At 45.6% G+C, this 22,376-nt stretch overlaps 1 protein-coding gene across 1 annotated transcript in view; it reads right to left on the bottom strand.

Moving 5' to 3' along the window:
- Positions 1 to 1,549: 1,549 nt before the first annotated feature.
- The window catches only part of CYB5A (cytochrome b5 type A), a 33,660-nt gene continuing 12,833 nt past the window's right edge, over positions 1,550 to 22,376 (bottom strand). The window contains exons 2-5 of the mRNA XM_005904308.3: positions 10,707 to 10,835; positions 8,609 to 8,638; positions 5,101 to 5,135; positions 1,550 to 3,234 (exon numbers count right to left, since the gene is read on the bottom strand). Of these exons, the coding sequence (XP_005904370.1) occupies positions 3,153 to 3,234; positions 5,101 to 5,135; positions 8,609 to 8,638; positions 10,707 to 10,835 (276 nt within the window). The 3' untranslated portion in view covers positions 1,550 to 3,152. The remainder of the gene's footprint in view (positions 3,235 to 5,100; positions 5,136 to 8,608; positions 8,639 to 10,706; positions 10,836 to 22,376) is intronic.

Raw genomic sequence — 22,376 nt, 5'->3', positions numbered from 1 at the left:
TCTCACTTGTTTCTTTCTTCTTTAAGGGAATGGTGCAGTCCACTCACAGCCCTACCCCAAAAGTATAACTGTTCCACCGCCAACCTGAAACATTGAGCCAACTTTAGTTGGAAAAGCCAAATACCACCAGGCGCAGAAACTGACCATGGGATCAGAAAGACCTGCTGCCCATTCACCCTCCTTAACAGCTAACCTTTATTTAAGAAATTCTGCCTCCGAAGTTCACAGGGGTGATTATCACGACTTAAGGGTTCTTTGCATCAGCAACCTCACTAGGAAAGTGGAATAACTAGGAAGATACTTAGGCATGAGGCAACAGCAGACAGAAGCAAAATGCAGGGTTACCTATTTCTCCATTTTTTTAGGACTTTCCTTGAGAGATGCATCATTGCCACCCACAACTTGGATTTGTTTTCTATCTTGATGGAAAGGTTCATGTTTGACTTTCAAAAAAACAAATTAAGACTGTGATTTATGTTTTAGAATTTAGAGAATGACTGCGAGATCTTTCAGGTTCTCAAACAACTGTTGATTACAAAACATGCCTCCAGGTGAGCCCCCCGCCCCTCCTCCAGTCACCATGGGAATCCCTTGAATCGCTTTCTACAGTTTCTAGAGATTGAGGCCAGGCTTCCTGCATAAAACAGCTTCCTCTCCGGTTGCCCTCCCCCCAAGTCAGTCCACCCTTGTGGCAGCTGGACACAGCAGACGGAGAAATCCAGCCCGATGCCTGCCATCACGTCTTCTCTTCCATGCCCACTCCTCCTAGGGCTGTGATCAGGCTCGCAGAGGGCAGGGGTGATATGAAAGCTTGTCTTTGCTAATGCTGGTGGCACAGGAGTGGACCCTGATCTCTAAGGGCGACTGTGGACTACCCCCAGTCCCAGAGCTCCCCACCCTGATATGGAGCCAAACCAAACTGGGCTTCCAGATAAGGTGACAGTGAAGACACAGCAGCCAGGGCAGAGCAGAAAGAGGCGTCTAGAGGCTGGGGCGACCCAGCTTCACAGATTCTGCACACGGACAGGACACGGCTTTTAACTGTAAATACTGCAATCACAGTCACTCTGCCCAAATTTCCCATTCCAAGTATCTCATCCTCATCCTAATTTAAAGCAAGCTTCTCTCTAAGTGATCCAGATGAGGGACATACAAATAATTCACTGGAGTGTGAGTTTGGTGGTCATTTCAAGCTTCACAGGAACCAGCTATGGGGCTGGGGGCCGGGGATGGGGGTCCTGCCTCAATCGCTTTGGTTATACTGTTTATTTCCAGACACACCATTCGTGATCATGCTGAAAACCACATCCGGAGCCGTGAACCAACTGCTCCACTATCCCAGAGGAAGAACTGGGGGACTCGACATGGAAACCCTTGATAGGTAGCATCAAAAAGCAGGGTGAAGGTCCACGGTTACTTTTATTTAGCTGACCTATTCATGACTATACAGTAATGACGGCACGTTACAGCAGAGCCTGCTGACTTGTCTGTGGATGTACCAACATGCAGAGGGAGGCGGGCGCTTCAAGTCCATCACGAGAGGCATGAGTTTTGTTCCAGGAATATGTTTATTAAAATCTGAACAAAGGAGTCCTCTGCCAGGCATTTTCCCATGTGATACAGACACCTCCCCCACCGCCCTCCAACACTCACTCTAACCTCCAGTCACAAAAGAGGCAGAGGGTGGTACATGTCGTTGATTATAAAAATCTATGTATGTTCTGAAATTTAAACAACGTCTTTAATGTGCTTTAGATATTTCTGATGAATGCCGTGGCTCGTCAGTCGGCTAGCACGCCAACGGACAATCATCGCTAACTATGATGTATTTCGAGTCTATAAATTCATCTCTCAAGTTTTTTGAGAGGGGAAAAAAAAGCACAGGGTAGAGAATAAACAAGAATGGGATGGTTGAATCAGAGTCACACCAGAGTTCCCTCGGGCCTGTCACTAGAGCTAAATTTCTTCAAAAATCAAGACTCCGAATGTCCCATAATCTCATGTGTGTTTGTACAAATTAGTGAATCACTAGTTCAAGACATTTTAAAAATTGTCTGGGACCTCTTTGACCCACATGCTATTTGGCAGTGTGTAGTTCCACCTGCAAATATTTTGATATTTCCAGCTTTTTTTCTTTTTTCCATTACTGCCTAGCTTCATTGATTTGCAGTCTGAGAAAATGCTTTGTAGGATTTCTTCTCTTTGAATTGTGACCCATAATGTTGTCTACCTCAATCAAACTTTCGTCTGAGCTTAAAAATGTGTATTTTGATGTAGTAGAAGAAAATATTCTATAAATGCTGATTAGATTCCCGCCCCCCGCCTCCCCCCGCCCCCCCCCAAAAAAAACCCAGACTCGGGAATCAAGATTTCATTATGGGGGCAGAAAAGCAGTTTTCACTTCCGAAGGAGAGTCTGTATAACCTGAGAAACTGTTAGCTGAGAATCTCTGTGCAATCAAAACCTTTGTGCAAACTGTTTAAGCTCAGAGATGGGCCAGCGGCAATGTTCTCTCATGGTTCTTAGGCTTCTTGTTGACATTGCTGGTGTTTTTAATCAAAGACGAGATAGAGTATCTTTTCTAGGTCTTGGAGGCCACTTTCTCTTTTTATCATCTATCTGACTGTTTTTTTGTAGAACAATTATTAGAAATCTTTAAGCTATTATTTCTGGGCCTTCTTAAAAAAAAAAAACAACACTAGAAACATGCAAAATCTGATGATTCAATTAGATGAAGCAGCACAAGAAACGACCCAAGGACACCCCTCCTTACCTCAGACAACTTGGGTCTGAAAGATGAGTGCATTAAACGACCGCCAAGTAATCAGATTCTAAACATTAAAGACAATCATATACCCAACAGACAGCTCAGCATGGTGGTATGTTTTAAAAGATCATGTCCACAATAAGCAAATGATGTAGTGATGGAACAGCAAAACAAAGTTGGTGAATAAGAAGGCACACTTTAGAAGTTCAATAGTCCAAAGAATGGAACAGTTATGGTTTGTTTTGTGTCTAATGTAGGAGGAAAGGAAAATAGGTGTATTCAGATTATTTTCAGGTGAAGGGTTTGTCAGTTGAAGTTAAGAGTGGTGGCTTCTTTCTCCCTGGATCAAAGCAGTCTTTTCTTCCATTGGCTTCTGAGAATGTGTTTAGTTCTCCGAAGTGTAGAGGTGATATATCAGGGCTACAAACAGCGCTGAGATAGCTGGGATCAGCCAGTTGGTCCACCAGCTGGAAAGAAAGAGCAATGACGCTTGCGTGATGTTCCATGCAGGAGACTCAAAACTCTGCTCCGTCTCCTTACCATGACAGTCACCATGGAGTGTTCTATTACCCCTCTAACCTTTCTGGATGAAAAGCTCACTCTAAATTGCTAAAAGGGAAGTGAGTACAACATATGTCCTGGTATAACACATGTCCTGGTATACCAGGACAACGGCTCCACCCCTCCAGCCTTATAAGAAACTGAATGCCCTTACAGTGCCACTTAGATCTATTTCTATAATTTTACACAAACAGCTATGAATCACTCCCTCAACAGATGCCACCAAGGACTAGTGACTTATCCAAAGGACATCAATTCTGGGTTTCATATCACAAGTTCAGAAAAGTAAACAGGTATTGATCTAGATACGCCCGTAAGTTAACAATGGCACTGAACTGTGAAGCAGAAGAGCAGGTTTCTCATTTAAAGAAAGCCATCAGCAGGCTCCACAGCCAAGGGCAAATTGTGTGCCCTGAGCTGCAAAGCTAAGGGATGTGAAGCACACGGTTACTAAGGTTGCTACCAGCACCGCAGCTCAACATTCTGTGATTCTGGTTAGAAAATCTAATTGCCACTTGTGTGCAGTAGGTTTAATGTGTTAGGAAACAGCATGCCCAAATGACTGAATCTGCAGTCCATAGATGTGAATTCACAAAAATCCTAATTTATATACTGTTCAGTCCCAATACATTGATCTACTATAAATGACAGATTAATCAGGGGCAGGGCTGGAAAGATCATTAATACAGATATGAACTTTTAGAATCCGGAGAAAGAGCAGGTAACAGCTGACACACACGTGACGGTTTCTGTCATAAACTTCCTGTCCTTTAATACTCTTCACAAATAGCAAGTTCTAAATCAAGATTTAAATTGCAAAAGGATTACGAGTGTAATTTGGTAGGTTTTCAGTTTCCATTTAGGAGGAGACGGACATTTCAGGGTAAAGCAAGAGGAAATACTGCGGGGAATGTACCAGAATATGAGCAGCCTGGGGGCAGCAAACTTAGGGCAGAATATAACAGGCAGGAGTGTGTGGCTTCGAGCTTGGGTCCAAAAAATTGTATTTGATGGCAGTCCATAAGTCAGGATGGTAGAACAGCCAAAAACGTCAGGATGATCTTGTGCATGCTAGGTCGCATCTGACTCTGCAACCCCGTGGACTGCAGCCCACCAGACTCCTCTGCCCATGGGATTTCCCAGGCAAGAATACTGCAGTGGGTTACCATTTCCTCCTCCAGGGGATCTTACCGACCCAGGGATCGAACCTGAATCTCCTTCTTTGGGAGGCAGATTCTTTACCACTAGGCCACCTGGGAGCTATCAATATGATCTTAAACTATATGAAGAAATCAAATGCCTAGAACAAGTGACTCAAGCTATTACTTGGATCACTGGGTTCAATTTCAGGACAGACTAGAAAAGGGACAAGGGGAAAACCGAACCATGCTTAGGGAGATATAATCATGACAATTTAAGAAACTGGCCACATATCAAATGAGGAAGGATATGGAATGTTCGCCTAAATAGAAAGGTTGTCCAGCCCACAGAGGGGAGAAGGAGCCTCCGTTTGCTCTGCTCCTCCAGGGAGGTATGGCAGCAGGGTGAGACGTGGGGTTGTCTGAAATGTCTGAGCCATCTGACAGTTTAGGAAGGAAGGCCCTGGGCAGTCTGGGTGCTAAGTGGAAAGGACCCCGACCTGTCCACAGAGAGGAGCATGGCGGGAGCTCAAGCAACAGAGATGCCTCAAGTGTGGGGAGAGACCCTCTAGCCCAACTCTGATTCTAGGAGCCTTCTGATCGGTCATACTTTTAAAGAAAACTATCACATACCTGGGATTTGAATCAATGGTAGTAATAATACTTTCCTGAAACACAAGAAAAGGTAAGTTAAAGGGAATATCTGAACGTTCATTCAATTGACTATAACCTGCTTTAAAATAAGATCATAACAGTTTGTTCAATTCATTAGTCTTATTCAATGCATTCTTCAAAAAAAAAGTCTGAAGGGAAACTGACATCATAATCTTCACTAATACACCCAAACTCACCATTTTTTCTGAAGAAAAAAAAATTTAAGAAGGGTCTCTATTTAAATTACTTATGAACATAACCTCAAAAATTTGCAAGAAAATGTTAAAAATTAATAGGCTACCTAATTCTGTACCTGACAGACATTTAAATGCTTAATGTAGAAACTGAACACAGGTATCACTTATACATACAAAAAATGTATCATTATCTTTAAGGAGACCAGTTTCATTCTTCAAAAGCAGGAATGAAATGTTCAATAAAACATCAGTTATTTCATCAAATCTCATAGAAGTAAAAGCTTACCCAGATTATATTAAAAAAGTGTCAAAAAAAAAAAAAGAAGTGGCATTTAAATTGTAACAGTCTGGACCACCTTTCCTGGTCTTCTTTAACTCTGGCAGGTTTTTTTTAAAAAAAAAAAAACACAAAAAAAAACTGGCGGCCTCGCAGGCTGACATCACACCCTCACCCACCAAGAAATCCTCAGATGCCAGGGGCATTCACAGCTGCCTCCTGGTTTACCCTCCAACACCTTCTGAGAGAGGTCCTTCCTATCAGTACCATGAAAATGAGCTGCAGATGGCTCTGGGAAGACACAGTCTGCCCCAAACAATGGGGTAACCAAGGCCAAGTAGGATGTAAGCTTTTTCGGGCTTGAAAAGTTGTTAAGAAGCACTCCTGAAGCTCCACACCAGCAAAGCATTAGTGCCTCACAGGAGGGTAGACGGAAATAATGCAGCTGTAGTTTCCCAAAGCACAAATAAAAAAGCATTAGCGAACATTCACTGATCTGCAGCAAGGCAATGCTACACACAGCAAAGCGCATTAAAGACATTCCCGTAAAAAGGCAGAAACCTTCCAGGGGAAAATCAGGCAAAGCAGTTATGACACCCACCAACCTGGAGACATGGCCTTTAAGATTCCTGACACAGGAGGAGGGAAAAACACAGTCATTCAAATAGAAAACTTCACAGTCATTATCTTTTGAAACAACATTAAATCTCAAGAGACTACAAAAGTATTCATAACTACTGCAAGATTAGTTTTCACATTTTGTATAGGCAAATAAAATGAACAAGGATTACAAGAGGTAACTGGACAATGTGAAAATATTATTTAGCTATTAGAGACATACAAAGACGTAATCAGTTCTGAAACAAATGCAATAGTCCATTTAAGGTGAAGTGTTATTGGCACACTAGAAAGCTAAGCCTGAAACAGTGAACAGAGGTTATTCTGTCACGCCCAGCACATGCACTGCACCAAACGTGCTAACAACTCTGCATGGAAACTCGCTGGCCTGCCTTCCTCCACCTTCGTTGCTACCATGAGTGGAATGCACTACTCGGGTGTGGTGACCACCAGCAACAACAAAGATCCTCCAGAGAGCTGCACTGTAAAAGACAATACGCACTTTTTGATGGCTTATTATCTGTTAGATAATAACCCAGGGATGCTTCAGCATTAAGACAAGTCTGAGTCACCACTTAGCATTGGGCCCCAGTTGGGTTTTAGTATGGAACTGACTAATCTGTCAAGGAAGATGGGGGAAAGCCTGCGGTCTTTATTACAGGCTGTGCCTCCTGTTCACACAGTGAACTTGAGGGGTTCAGCTTCAGGTAGGAAAAGGGGAGTGATGAAATCAACACGTGATAAGCTCTCATGCAAAGCTCATCCAAGTCATTTATAAGTTCATCTGACTAAGCCCATTCCTTCACTGGAAGGCTTCCCTAAAGATACTGCTGATGGAGTGATGCCTTTTATGCAAAGGTCGGAGCCTACAGAGGCTTGAGAGACTCACGAGCACTATGCCTTAAATGGTGCTAGCAGTGGTTCTACAGTGTGTGACCTTGAACAAAGTCAAAGCTTGGAACAGGTGGAATTTCATTCTTTACATTCTGGTAGGTCCAGGAGCTCCCCTATGATACCTTGAGAATCAAATCAACTCACTTACATAGCAAAGGTTTTAAGACGGCAACCATAGAAACCTATCAGTAGGTACTGCCATTACTGATACCCTCCATGTCAAATTGATAGATCTGGATTTGCTCACTTAAAACTGCACTGTCTCTGTATTTATTAACACAAATAGCTTAACTTGGTAACTCAATCTGTTTCCCTCTGGAGGGTTCAAGCTAATACTTGTTGGTACATCTTATTTCACAATTCAGTTTAAGCAGGCAGCATTTCAAAAATTCAGACCACAGTGTATGTTTATCAGCCTGGAAACAGATGGATAGTTATACAGACACAACAAAGAACTCTCTTCTCCTAGTAAGCTACAAGCACAAGAAAGATACACCTAGAAAAGTGTCCATGTGTTTGCTTCTGGCCTTGAAAACCAGCAAGTTCCAGCCCCGCACTCCCCCACTTCTGCTCTGCAGTAAGCAAAGCCATGTATGTTCTAGAGGAGGAAAGAGTGCGTCTCTCGGGAGTAAAGCGATTGTGTGGGAGACCTTAGCTCTGACTGGTGCTTTCTGCTGGCAGGAATCGTGGTTCAGGACACGGTTGGCTCTATATCAGTTCTAAGCTCAGGTGATGAGCCTTATCAAATCCTCATTTTACTATAGCTGAACGATATGTGCCAAGATAACATACTGAACACCTAACAGGAGAAATTACACTTATTCCCTGACAGACTTTGAAGAAAAAGCAAAAGACTTGAAGCACCAGAGAATTTCAGCAGTCCAAAAGGGAGCCTCAAAGAAGGCACTAGGTCATATAAATGAGCTGATCAGTTCAGAGAGAAGGCGGGTGAGCCTGGGCATAAAAGGAACATCACTGGAATTATTTCCTTTCCTAAGGAAAAATGCATCAAAAAGTTATTTAATTAGCATTCAATTCAACCAGTAAATATTTATTGAACACCTACTATGTCCCAGAGATGTGGAGATGAAGAAGACATTGACAGACACCTTAAAGGTTTAAGTATGAAGACTCTACTGAGATTTTAAGTTCTCTGAAAAGAAGACTTGTCAAATGTTTCAGTTCAGAAGCACAATGCTACTTATGTAAATAAAAAGTAGAAGTAGCCCTTCAAAAGTTATCTGCTGATAATGATGATGGAAATGTTATTTTAAGTATTGACAATCTTATGAGGAGAACATAAAGCTATCCTAATAAAATATACTGATGGATCTAAACAGACAAAAAATTTTGCTGGAGCCAACAGGGTACATATTCATCTAACTTAGAAAGACCTGTGCTGGTCTCAGGTAAGTAAATGACCTTTGCCCTCCAGTTTGACAGGTATGAAATACAATGAAGATAATGTAGCCACCGAGATACCAGAGATGGTCACACATACCGAAGGCTTGGTTATCTTTGATCTGTCATCCTGCAATAAAAAAACAAAGCCCATTACGAATGGAAAAACATCTACAAAATTACCATTTCTGAAGTGTTCGCTTTTACTGACATTTAAAACACTGCTATTCAATAATTAGCATTTTAGGTTCTACCCAAGTTATTAAATACCCAGTTTGATCCATCCGACTGCAACAATTTAAAGTGCTGAGACGTATTGTGATCTAGAGTTCCAAAATTTAAAATAGTGTTTTTGATAGTCATATTTATATGCTGATCTGTATATACATTTATTAGACTCAGATTCTGATCTGTAATTCAGGGAGCAGCTGAGATCTAATTAGATTTTTCCTTTCTTTCCTCTGAAACTGCCTTTCAGTTGTGTGTATATACGTGTATGGGTGTGCAATCTGTGTGGTATACTCAGTGAATTCCTGCAGTCTCTCAATTGTAGGGTCATAATCTACTCAAACTTCCATCTAAAATAAAGTGCATTAAAAGGGTGATTGGCTCAGTGGTAAAGAACCCGCCTGCCAATGCAAGAGATGAAGATTTGATCCCTGGGTCGGAAAGACACCCTGGGAAGGAAATTGCAGCCCGCTCCAGTATTCCTGCCTGGAAATCCCATGGACAGAGGAGCCTGGCGGGCTGCAAGTCCACAGGGTCACAAAGGGTTGGACATCACTTAGCAACTCAACAACAAAGGCTGATTACAGGTGAGGCAAACACGCTACAGCCACAGCCTGAAAACTCACCTGCTCCAACCCCAGAAGCTTCGGAAGGGAAAGAATAAGGACAGGAGGGAACATTTAAAGGGCAGGCCTCTCCGATTACCATAAAACTACATCACTTCGGTAAAATATGAAGATAAAGATGAAAACATGTGGGTGAATAAACTTTGCTGGGAAATGAAGATGCCTTTCTCAAAGTACCGAAAAGCCCACCTCCCCACTCAATGGAAACCACTCTAAGACAGCTCCAGGCCCTCCCCAGAGAGCCTGCTTCAACCCTCCTTCAACAGCGGCCATTACGAGAAGCAGCAACCAGACACAACACACATCCTCACGGGGTGTTTTTCATAGGGTTTCTCGGTGTGCTCCCTGGGGTCGAGGCTTCTTGCTGTGTTATTTCCTCGTTGGGGCCCACTTCTAGCAGCCCCTCCACCCCTTCAGGTGGGCCACTGGTACCATGTCCAGAGATGGGGGAGGAGATAGGCAGGCACCAGCTCAGAGGGGAGATCCACACCCTCGTGGAGGTGCAGGGTCCCCGGCTGCCTGCTCCACACTCCAGGTCTGCACATCTCCAAAGTTCCTGGCAACGCTGGCTGATGGGTGAGTGCAGCCACACGTGCACAGTTCAAAATGCTCCACAAGGGCCTCAACTCCTATTACACCCCTGGGTTTATAGAAAAGCTGAAATAAGCCTCTGTTTCCCCAAAGTCAGTCCATGGACTAGCACCAAGGGAGATGTTCTCAAAGGTCTCAGGTAGAGTGAGAAGGATGAGGACTGCGTGTGGGTTTTACAGGAGGCAGGGTTTATTCATTTAACAGCTGATCTTTTAAAAAATTTCTAAATCACATTTTAGAATTAAAATATCCTCAAACTAACAAAAGTAGAAAGGAGTTTCTTTTTATATATTTATTTTTCAAAATTTAATTTTTCATTATTTTATTTTTTAAAACTTTTATTTATTAAAATTTTTTAAAAATAAATACAAAGAAAGAAAAAAAAAGAAGCGAGCTTCTTAAGAAAGATATTTTGGTCCAAAAAAAAAAAAATTAAAAATAACACTGCTCTGGGCCAGCACCCCACCTTCTAAAATCCGCTGCTCAGGGGACTTCAGAGTCTGGGATGCACTGTCACCAGGACATGTCCCTGGATGAGAGGGTTCTGAGTGCTCATGAAAAATGCAACCAGGGAGTGCAAAGAAGTTTCTGGTCAGTTTACTTTTTGATGAAATGGTGTTCTGAAGTCAGGAGGAATTGCTTTTTGCTTTATTCCTTGTTACACTTTGTAATATGCAAGTCTAAAGGTTTGAGTAAGGTCAAGCCATAGCCTTAAAGAGAAACAAGGCCGCCCCCCCCCCAAAATGTACTTACCGGGTGCAGCTCCCCAATGATGAATGTTTTGGACAATTCTCGAGCATCTGTAGAGTGTCCAACATCCTCAAAGTTTTCAGTGGCATCACCTCCAGCTTGTTCCCTTAAGACTTCCTCCCCACCAGGATGCTGTTTGAAGAAGAGAGAGAAAAATGAATATTTTCCTCCAGGCAAATGAGTTAAAAGGAAGTGGCTGGTTTACTTAACCAAAAAGGCTATTCTGGCAGCCACAGTGTGGGAGTGTAACTTGTTCCTAAATGAAGCAATTCCTTTGTATTCAGTTTCCTACTTGTAAGTACAGAAAAACTTCCTCCAACAGTAAGATGTTCATTTCTAAGTTATTCACATGGCAACCAAAGCATTAGGCACACATTTGTATCCTTCGAGAATGTCCTCTTTGCTTTGCCATAAAACTCTTCTCAATCTTCAAAAGGGAAAGTATTAGTTTCTCAGTTGTGTCTGACTCTGTGTGACCCCGTGGACTGTAGCCCACCGAGTTCTTCTGTCCATGGCTTTCTACAGGCAAGAATACTGGCATGGGTTGCCATTTCCTACTCCTGGGTATCTTTCCAACCCAGGAATCGAACCCAGGTCTCCTGTATTGCAGGCAGACTCTCAATATTTAGCCAATCTATTTTCAACGTGTTCATATACCTTCAAGTTTGACTTCTTTTGCCTAATCATGGACTTACTACATCCAAGACAATTCATCTCTGAAAAGTGCTCTGTATGCCTGGCAAGTACAGCAACGTCCAGTCAAGCAGATCCCCTGCCTCTGGACAAACTCACTTTCTAGAAGGAAGAAAAAGCAATGCAAACGTGTGTAGGAGAGACCTGCTCAAGGTGGTGCCACGGGGACATATGACTGACAGGGAACAACAGAGGCAGAGAAGAAAGAGCCCAGCTCTACAGGGGGCAGGGCGGACAGAGCCTCCTAGGGAATCTCAGCAGCCCAGCTGCTTTAACTGGTGCAACCCAGGACGGCCGCCACGCAGGGACCGAGGACTAGCGGGGGCAGCTGGTCACAGACACGGACTCTCGGGTTGGGGAAGAGGGCTCTCAGACAAAGAAGAGGAGGTGCTTGCTCACGTCATCCTGAACACTTCTGCAGGGGGAAAAACCTTCTTAGATCAAATCCACCCTGCCCTGAGCCAATCACCCACAAGTGCCCAGTTATAGAACAAGAGGGTTCTCCCTTACCTAACTGACTACAGGCTGTTCTTCATCTCTCCCACTAACAGAAGGTGCAGAGGCACAAAGGCTGTAGAAGGTGGACTCCTACCATTTAGACATATCTAGTGCTACAGAAATTTACTTAATTTTTTCTCTACTACTTGTAAAACCTATCCATCTACAGTATAGAAACACTGGAAAGCACAAGAAAGAAAATAAAAATCACCTAAATCACCCATAATCTCAGCATCTAGAGAAGACTGGATATACACACACATGTGCACGCGTGCGTGCTAAGCCAATTCAGTCGTGTCCAACTCTGTGTAACGCCATGGACTGTAGCCTGCCAGGCTCCTCTGTCCATGGGATTCTCCAGGCAAGAATACTGGAGTGGGTTGCCACGCCCTCCTCCAGACATATACATATATGTATGAATAATTTTTAAAAGAAGATCATGATCATTACCTAAGGCATACAGTTTTGTTAGATTAAAGGAGACTATAATCAGAGACAGTACTGCCTAGCGTTGCTATGTGAACTTGGGAAAATAGTGTACTTATCTCATATAATTTTTGAAAAATAAGTGTGTTACTGTATGTGTTAATATAACCAATAAATATTATCCAGCATTTTTATTAAATACTTTGCAATGTCATTGACTATCTTTTCTTAATATGACTGTTTAAATGACTAATAACATTACATCTTGTATGCATTTCCACACTTATTTAAGTCTTCCACTGGGACACGGGATACTAGAATCCACTCAGATGTGGGAAGCTGCCCTGGAGGTAAAAGCTAGCTCAGTCTGAAAGCCAACCTGAAGCTTCCTCATGCAACTCCAAGGTTGTGACAGTAACAAACACGGCTTGTTAATCCTCAGTCTTTTTAGTCTTGGGCACAGCCTGAGAGGTACAGAAGCAACAATGTGGGAGACACAAAATGAGAAATTATGCAAATTCACAGACTGTTTCTTCCGTGTGGGTGGCTTCACTCATGAGTTCCTTAACTTTTGGGTCCTGTTAAGGATATGGGAAGAATTGATGCTTTCAAACTGTGGTACTGGAGAAGACTCTTGAGAGTCCCTTGGACAGCAAGAAAATCAAACCAGTCCATCCTAAAGGAAATAAACCCTGAATATTCACTGGAAGGACTGATGTTGAAGCTGAAGCTCCAATCCTCTGGCCATATGATGCAAAGAGCTGACTCACTGGAAAAGATCCTGATGCTGGGAAAGATTGAAGGCAGGAGGAGAAGGGGACGAGAGAGGATGAGATGGCTGGATGGCATCACCGACTCGATGGACATGAGTTTGAGCAAGTCCTAGGAGATAGTGAAGGACAGGGAAGCCTGGCATGCTGCAGTCCATGGCGTTGCAAAGAGCTGGACACGACTTCATGACTGAACAAACAAAAGTTAATTCAAGTGGTGCAGTGGTAAAGAATCTGTCTGCCAACGTAAGAGACATGGGTTTAATCCCTGGGTTGGGACAATCCCCTGGAGAAGGAAATGACAGCCCACTTCAGTTTTCTTGCCTTGGAAATCCCAAGAGGAGCCTGGCACGCTACAGTCCGTGGGGTCACAAAGAGTTGGACATGACTGAGCACACGCGCACAAAGTTAACCGACTCCACATACACATCCCGAGTGTCCCCACGTGCCAGACACCAAGGTATGCCAGACACCACAGTGAGCAAAGGAGACCAGGTTTAGGGGGTGGACTGTTTCCTGAAGCACCTCCCCCTGGCCCCGTACTCACTGTGTCCACATCTGGGAAGCCATAACTCCATATCTCCTTCTATGAAATCACTACTTATTATCAGGTCACCAGGTACCACCATGCACCGATAACATAGGAGAATCTCCAGATACAAACCAGGGAATATCAATAAAACAACCAGAATAGCTTTTGGGTTTTTGCACCCTTTTTGTCTTTAAGAGTTATTTGCAGGGAAATAAATACAAAATAGACTTTAAAAGATGAAAGACCGGCATAGTCCATAATTCAGAAGACATCAATCATCACAACCTTTACCCGTTCCTAAGGACACTTTCACAAAGATGTGGTGAATTCTTGTGGGATAAACAGGATGGTGGCTACTGGCACTGAGATCACCACCGGCTTCCTATCACTCACAGCATCAATGCTTCTGGGGACGCCAGCAGTGGATCTCTGCTCCTTGAAATGCTTTGTTAACGTGGCTTCCAGTACAACAGGCTCTCCCAGTTCCCCTTGAACTCTGCTGGCCACTCCTGACCTTCTTGGAGTCTCAGCCCCAACACTCAGTCCTTGGCACTCTCCCATCCTACCTGGATATGTTCCCCTGGTGATCATACCTGTTCTCCAGTACGTGTAGTACATCAGGCTGCTCCTGAGTCCAGACTCCTCCCACCTGCAACAGCCTTCTTGCCCGTGCACGCAACATCTAGGGAGCACCCTGAACATAACGTAACCCAAGCTTAATGTTGCCCTTTGTCCCCAGACACACTCCTCAGTCTTTATTCTCAGTGAACGCTGCCACCATGTATCCAGTTGTGTGTATGAGCTCAGTTTCTCAGTCGTGTCTGACTCTTTGTGATCCCATGGATTGTAGCCTGCCAGGCTCCTTTGTCCATGGGATTTCCCAGGTGAGAATATTGGAGTGGGTTGCCATTTCCTCCTCCAGGGGATCTTCCTGACTCAGGGATCAAACCCAGGTCTCCTGCATTGGCAGGCGGGTTCTTTATCATTAAGCCACTTGGGAAGTCCTTCTATTTGATTGCTGCAGCCAAAAACTAGAAATCAAACTTCATTCCTCTTTCCTTCTCATTCCCGTCGTCAGCAAATTCAGTTGGCTACCTTCAAAGCATACTGAGAATCTAACCTCCCCTCCCTACTTCCACCGCTACCATCTCAGACCAAAGCACCAGCACCTCCTGAACAGACGACCACAGCTGTCCTCTGCCTGGTCTGCTGCTGCGTCTTGATTCTTCCCACAGTCCACTCTCCTGACACCCTCACGCCATGAGGATGCTCAGATGTTAGCTAAGTGCAGGGGAGCTGGTCAGAGTAGAAGCGGGAGAGGTAACGGGTAAAGTAGAAAAGCCACACAGACACCTTAGTGACAACCTGAGGATGACACCGCCACCACTGCACTCAGCCACGTCTTCCCACAGCCTCCAAGGGACGCACCTGAGTCCTAGCCACACGGCCTGAGGACCGGCTCTCAGACTTGCTAAGACGGTTCCCCGTCTCAGAAACTCAAAGCCGCCTCCTGTGGAATGCTCGTCTCCCAGACCTTGACGAGATTCCTTTATCTCTGCTCACGTCAGCCTTCCACAGACCTTCACCAAGCTGCCCGTCCAGGAAGTCCACCCTGTCCCCCCAACACCATGGCCCCAGCCCCTCCCTGCCCCCCCACACCATGGCCCCAGCCCCTCCCTGTCCCCACACCACGCCCCCAGCCCCTCCCTGTCCCCCCACACCGTGGCCACAGGCCCTCCCTGTCCCCACACCGTGGCCCCCAGCCCTTCCCTGGGCCCCCCACACCATGCCCCCAGCCTGTCCCTGTCCCCACATGGTGGCCCCAGCCCCTCCCTGTCCCCTGACACTGTGCCCCCAGCCCCTCCCTGTCCCCCCACACGTGGCCCCAGCTCCTCCCTGTCCCCACATGGTGGCCCCAGCCCCTCCCTGTCCTCTCTACATGTGGCCCCAGGCCCACCCTGTCCCCCCCACACCATGGCCCCAGCCCCTCCCTGTCCCCACACTGTGGCCCCCAGCCCTTCCCTGTCCCCCCCACACCATGCCCCCAGCCCGTCCCTGTCCCTACACGGTGGCCCCAGCCCCTCCCTGTCCCCACACCGTGGCCCCAGCCCCTCCCTGTCCCCCGACACTGTGCCCCCAGCCTCCCTGTGCCCCCCACACCGTGGCCCCAGCCCCGGCTGCATTTTCCTGCACAGCACTTCGTAATCCTCATGCTCTATTTTATCAATCACTTGCAGGATCCAGGAGGATGGAGGCTTTTGTCTGGCTCACTCATCACTGTTGCCCATACCTAGTTCAGTGCCTGACACCTGGCAGATACACAGAAATACTTGTAATTTTGAAGGAAAGCATATGCACAGCTGATTACACACTGGTCTTAGAACTAGTATATACAACTGGTTAAGTGACCACAACTTTCCCATTGCAGCTATTCTCATTCACACAGCTTTCCTTTTTCTGAACTATACAATAGTTCATACCATTCAGAAAACATATAATTTCATATTCACTTGCTGTTTAATTCACTTTTAAAATTTTTATTTGGAGGATAATTGCTTTACAATGCTGTGCTGGTCTCTGCCATACAACAACGTCGTCCCCTCCCTCTCGAAGCTCCGGTCCACGCCCCGTCCCATCCCACCCCTCCAGATCATCCCAGAGCAGTGGCTGAGCCCCCGTGTTACACGGCAGCTTCCCACCAGCTGTCTAGTTCACACACGGCCACATGTGTCTCACATGACCCTCTCCTTCCCCCGCTGTGTCCACAGGTCTGCTCTCTTTGTGTCTCTATTCTTGCCCTGCCAATAGGTTCGTCCGTTCAATCAAAATATTTATGACTACCATGTGCAAAGCATTGTGTGCGACACCCAAAAGTGCACGAAAAATCGACATGATTGGACTCTGAAAAAGCATACAATGAATTTGAGGCTGAAGGAGAAAACATAGGAAAGACCTCGGCCTTCACTGATAAAGCCTCAGAGTTTTGACTATTCCTGAGTGACCCAAGCAACCCGACGGGGCCTACGCACACAGTAGCAAGCATCACTGCTGAAGCAGGAGTCTAACCACTTTCCCTGAGAGGCGGGAGTGAACGGGCACCCTGCTGCCGCCAGTGTTTCCCCAGCTCCCCTCGTTCACGTCACAGAGCAGCGTGCTAATTCTCAACCAACTTCTGATGCCGCGTCTTTTCTTACAACTGTGATGAAAGCTCCGTTTTCGTGTGAGTGACAGATGGCTTTTTAAAGTCACATTTGGTGAAGAAAAAATCAAGAAGTATAGTAGAGCAGGGCTTCCCTGGTGGCTCAGTGGTAAAGAATCTGTCTGCAGTGCAGGAGACCTGGGTTCAATCCCTGGGCCGGGAAGATCCTCTGGAGAAGGGAACTGCTACCTACTCCAGTATTCTTGCCTGGAAAATCCCATGGACAGAGCAGCCTGGCGAGCTTCAGTCCATGGGGTCGCAAAGAATGAGACACGACTGAGCGAATAAACAACATAACAGAGCGTGGTTTCGTTGGCATACATTAGAAATTCGGTTTCCAAGCAGATGTGAATTCAGAAGTGGCTGGGAGTTACAAGGTCAACAACCCCACCGATGTCATAGCTGTATGGACACAAGCCCACAAAAGTGCAGCTGTTCACGAAGGCTGCTCCAGCGGGCACTCCAGTCTGTGCTGTCCGCGATGGAGACACTCTAGGTCTACACTGTCCATACGGCAGCCACTACTCACAAGTGGCTACTGAACCGTTGAAATAGAGCTGAGAAACAACATAAATTGTATTTAATTCATTTAAACTTAAGTTGGGCTTCTCTTGGAACTTCCCTCATACCTCAGCCAGTAAAGAATCTGCCTGCAATGTGGGAGACCAGGGTTCGATCCCTGGGTTAGGAAGAGCCCCTGAAGGGGGGCATGGCAACCCACTCCAGTATTCTTGCCGGGAGAATCCCATGGACAGAGGTGCCTGGTGGGCTACAGCTCATGGGGTCACAAAGAGTTGGACATGACTGAGTGACTAAGTGCAGACTTAAGTAGCCACTTTTTGTCTATTAGCTATCATATCAGAAAGTGTAGCTGCGGACAATGCAAATATTTTTCAAGAGACAGGGACAGCCTAGGTGGAAACTGAAAGGGATTTCATTTGCAGTGAAAGACATGAGCACTTATTCATCGTGCGTGTGTGTGTATGAGAGACAGAGAGAGGAATGATGAGCTCTGTACATCAAGAAGGGTGCTCCTCTGCATGGTGATGATAGAAGAAGCGATGGCATGAGGGGCGCCCACAGCCATGTCAGCACCTGGTTTCAAGGTGGGGAGGCCTATAGTGAAGGGTCGCTGGACAGAGGAGGAGCTCAACACAAACCAAACTGTCTTGCAAGAAAAAGCTTCTGTCAACAGACTCATTCAAGGAGAGGCCACTGCAAAACTGAAGATGATCACGGACCAAACCACTCTTCTTCCCTGTGGCAGGTTTCAGGATCCAGAATGACCTGTTTGACCACTGTACCAACCTTGGGCATAACAGGGTCAGAGTAGGAAGCTCTTATCTGTATGATGACAGTGCAATAAAAACTGTCATCTCATACAGAACTGTGGTTTGTATTCATTTAACAAATGTTTTATGGCTTTAGCCTTCAATTTATAATCACTAAAGGTCGGAAGTGGTCTCTTAGGCTTTTCGGTTACACTTTACCTAATAACATAGTTGTAACTGTACTTTTGGATTTGAGGATGTATCAAAGTCAAGGGTTTGCCAGATGTACAAAAATGAGAGGAATGCAAATAAGGCAGAAAACAAAAAGTGTTAAATGAATACCAAGGAAACGACAGCTCATTCCAGTTGGAGGACAGGTGACAAGGGAACCCTCAACATGTTAATGTGACACGTGATGGCCAACAGAAAGCAAAGGGCACCCTTCCCCGTTACCTGGTCACCTGGCAGAGTCTGTACAGTACTCAATGATCTAAAAGGGGCATCCCTTGATTTCTAAAGAATGAACTCAAAAAGGAAGAAAATACTATGAACTTGGTAAACTTTTCTTCACTGGGCTCCAAATATCCATGATGAATTAAGCCTTATTTATAGTCTTTTGCACGTCAAGGCTGTATATTATCACCCTGCTTATTTAACTTATATGCAGAGTACATCATGAGAAACGCTGGACTGGAAGAAACACAAGCTGGAGTCAAGATTGCCGGGAGAAATATCAATAACCTCATATATGCAGATGACACCACCCTTATGGCAGAAAGTGAAGAGGAACTAAAAAGCCTCCTGATGAAAGTGAAAGTGGAGAGTGAAAAAGTTGGCTTAAAGCTCAACATTCAGAAAACTAAGATCATGGCATCTGGTCCCATCACTTCATGGCAAATAGATGGGGAAACAGTGGAAACAGTGTCAGACTTTATTTTTTGGGGCTCCAAAATCACTGCAGATGGTGACTGCAGCCATGAAATTAAAAGACGCTTACTCCTTGGAAGGAAAGTTATGACCAACCTAGATAGCATATTCAAAAGCAGAGACATTACTTTGCCAACAAAGGTCTGTCTAGTCAAGGCTATGGTTTTTTCCAGTGGTCATGTATGGATGTGAGAGTTGGACTGTGAAGAAAGCTGAGCGCCAAAGAATTGATGCTTTTGAACTGTGGTGTTGGAGAAGACTCTTGAGAGTCCCTTGGACTGCAAGGAGATCCAACCAGTCCATTCTGAAGGAGATCAGCCCTGGGATTTCTTTGGAAGGAATGATGCTAAAGCTGAAACTCCAGTACTTTGGCCACCTGATTTGAAGAGTTGACTCATTGGAAAAGACTCTGATGCTGGGAGGGATTGGGGGCAGGAGGAGAAGGGGACGACAGAGGATGAGATGGCTGGATGGCATCACTGACTCGATGGATGTGAGTCTGAGTGAACTCCGGGAGTTGGTGATGGACAGGGAGGCCTGGCGTGCTGCGATTCATGGGGTCGCAAAGAGTCGGACACGACTGAGCGACTGAACTGAACAGAACAGAAACAAGCTCAGATTCTCACTTCATTTTTTTTTTAATTGAAATATAGTTGATTTGCAATGTCGCGCTACTTTAGAGTCTCACTTCACCTTTAATTAACAGTGCCACTCCAGTGTTTCCAGGTAAACACCACTGATTACCCGCTGTGAAAAACCCACACACTTAAACCAGATGACCAGCATGTCACCCTTCACTTACAAAGCCAGACCAGCCATGATCCCATGCACCCTACCTCTTTCCAAATACTCCCACTGGTAAGAATTTGTTTTGATCTGAAAAAAGTGCTCAGTGCAGGTGGAGCTCAAGTGTTCGTGGGACTACTTCTCTTAGGAGAGATAGCAAGGCTATCAGGGTTACCTCCACACTGACAGAAACTACACAACCAGCTTCATTCACAACCAAAGTTCCAAGAATCTCACCAAGAAGACACGTGGCCTGGTTAAAGCTGCGGAACTCCATGGCTTATTCCAAGTATGTGATCAGTCGTGTGTGCTTTGCCCACAGGCTGTAGCACACTGTAGCCTATCAGGCTCCTCTCTCCATGGGATTTCCCAGGCAAGAATACTGGAGTGGGTAACCATTTCCTTCCTTCCTTACCCAGGCATTGAACCCATATCTCCTATGTCTCCTGCATTGGCAGGTGGGTTCTTTACCCACTGAGCCATCAGGGAACCCACCTTCCTCGGCCTCACCAACTAAGGAAGCCTACAAAGACAGACCTGCTTCTATCTCAGGGCTCCATCTGGCTATGAGGTTTTCCCAGTAAAAAAAAAACCCACAAGGTATGTAGACTCACACTGCAGTACCAGTTGGGTCAAAGTCATTGCCTTTGAGGACTCGCTTATCTGAGAACAAACAAACACAACAGCAGCAAAACCCTTTCCATGTAAATGTAATGTTATGTGGATCCAAAGTCCACCAGTTCTGGAGTTTTAAACAAGACCTTTCAATCCAAACACTTAACACTGCCAGAAAAGATGGCACAAACAGACCATCTATAAACAATGACTAGGCAAAAAAAAAAAAAAAATTATTTAAAGAGATTGTCCGTTATCTTCAATAGTTAAGCCAAAAATGAAAACAATCATTTGGAGTGCAATCAATTTATATAGGATTTAGAAAAAAAATAACAAGATAGCTGAATGTTCCCTATCATTTCTAGATGTTTTTCTGAGAGGGCAGAGGGTGATGGCCTTCAAGCCGGTGGGACCCTCAGACCTCTGTGCGGCTCTGCTCCCTGGGGACTGAGGCCTGTGCAGCTTCTCACTGCAAAGCCCCAGGCCAGAGGCTCACAGGCATCATTTGAATTCAGTCAGTTCAGTTCAGTCACTCAGTCATGTCTGACTCTTTGCAACCCCATGAACTGCAGCACGCCAAGCCTCAAACCCATGTCCATCAAGTCGGTGATACCATCCAACCATCTCATCCTCTGTCGTCCCCTTCTCCTCCGGCCCTCAATCTTTCCCAGCATCAGGGGCTTTTCAAATGAGTCAGCTCTTCACATTAGGTGGCCAAAGTATTGGAGTTTCCGCTTCAGCATCAGTCCTTCCAATGAATATTCAGGACTGATCTCCTTTAGGATGGACTGGTTGGATCTCCTTGCTGTCCAAAGGACTCTCAAAAGTCTTCTCCAACACCACAGTTCAAAAGCTTCAATTCTTCAGTGCTCAGCTTTCTTTATGGTCCAACTGTCACATCCATACATGACTACTGGAAAAACCATAGCCTTGACTAGACAGACCTTTGTTAGCAAAATAATGTCTCTGCTTTTTAATATGCTGTCTAGGCTGGTCATAGCTTTTCTTCCAAGGAGTAATTCTCCTCATTTCACTCTGAAGATGAGAGATGAAATGTAATACAAACCCATCTTTGCATTCACCCGGCTGGCTTATGAGACGTGCCTGCTCACTCAAATATCTGCCAAGCGCCATGCCAGGCTCCGTCCTTTCCAAGGCGGGTAAGTCACGGCCCCTCCCCTCAAGGAGTCACACCGCAGTGATGTGCAGACAGGGAGAGCTAAACACTGTAAGCGCCAGGTGCCGAGCCAGGACACAGGGAGGGAGGGCTGAGCGCTCCTAGACCTGAGGCGAGAAGCGGGGGGCTTCTGCACTCTGGAGTGGAAGGTTCTCTGGTGCGAGGGGAAATGGGTGGGGAATGGTCCATGCAAAGAAAACGGAGAACACAAAGGCCCAGAGAGAGACACAGCAGCACTTGGAGGAACTGCAGGTACTGTAAGTAACTGGATTCTGAATAAAGACACCCTGTGTGACAACCTTCTCATTTGTTTTTGTTATTGGATTGGGGGGGGGGCGGGGTGCAGGCAATTAGAAAGGAACTCAAGCACGTCACCTCCCAATCACTTTATAAGTAACACTGCCAAGTCCCTCGTCAAAACGTTAAGTCAGACCCTCCCGCGGTCCCCTGTTCGTCCACAAGCCCCGGCACTGTGGCTGTGGTTTGGTCTTCAGCTGTCTCAGCCCCTAAGCCCAGGCAGGCAGTATATGCTATGGAAGGACGCCTGGGCTGGAAGCAGAGGAAGCCGGATTCAAGGTCCAGCCCTGCCAAGTCTTGGTAGAGCGACCCAGGAAAGTACCAGCTCTTCCTGAGCTGCCTTTTCTCCATCGCAAAATGCCTCTCCCACTTAAACTTCAGAGATTAAATCACATAACCAGCAGAATGCCTGGCGTGTAACAGGCATTCACCACACCAGTCAATGCTGCCAGAAAGAGCCTCGCACAGACCTCACACAGGAC

This window comes from Bos mutus, chromosome 24, assembly GCF_027580195.1.
Source record: "Bos mutus isolate GX-2022 chromosome 24, NWIPB_WYAK_1.1, whole genome shotgun sequence".
NCBI lineage: Eukaryota > Metazoa > Chordata > Mammalia > Artiodactyla > Bovidae > Bos > Bos mutus.
The sequence above is the reverse complement of the archived record's forward strand: the minus strand, read 5'-3'. Positions and strand labels throughout refer to the sequence as shown.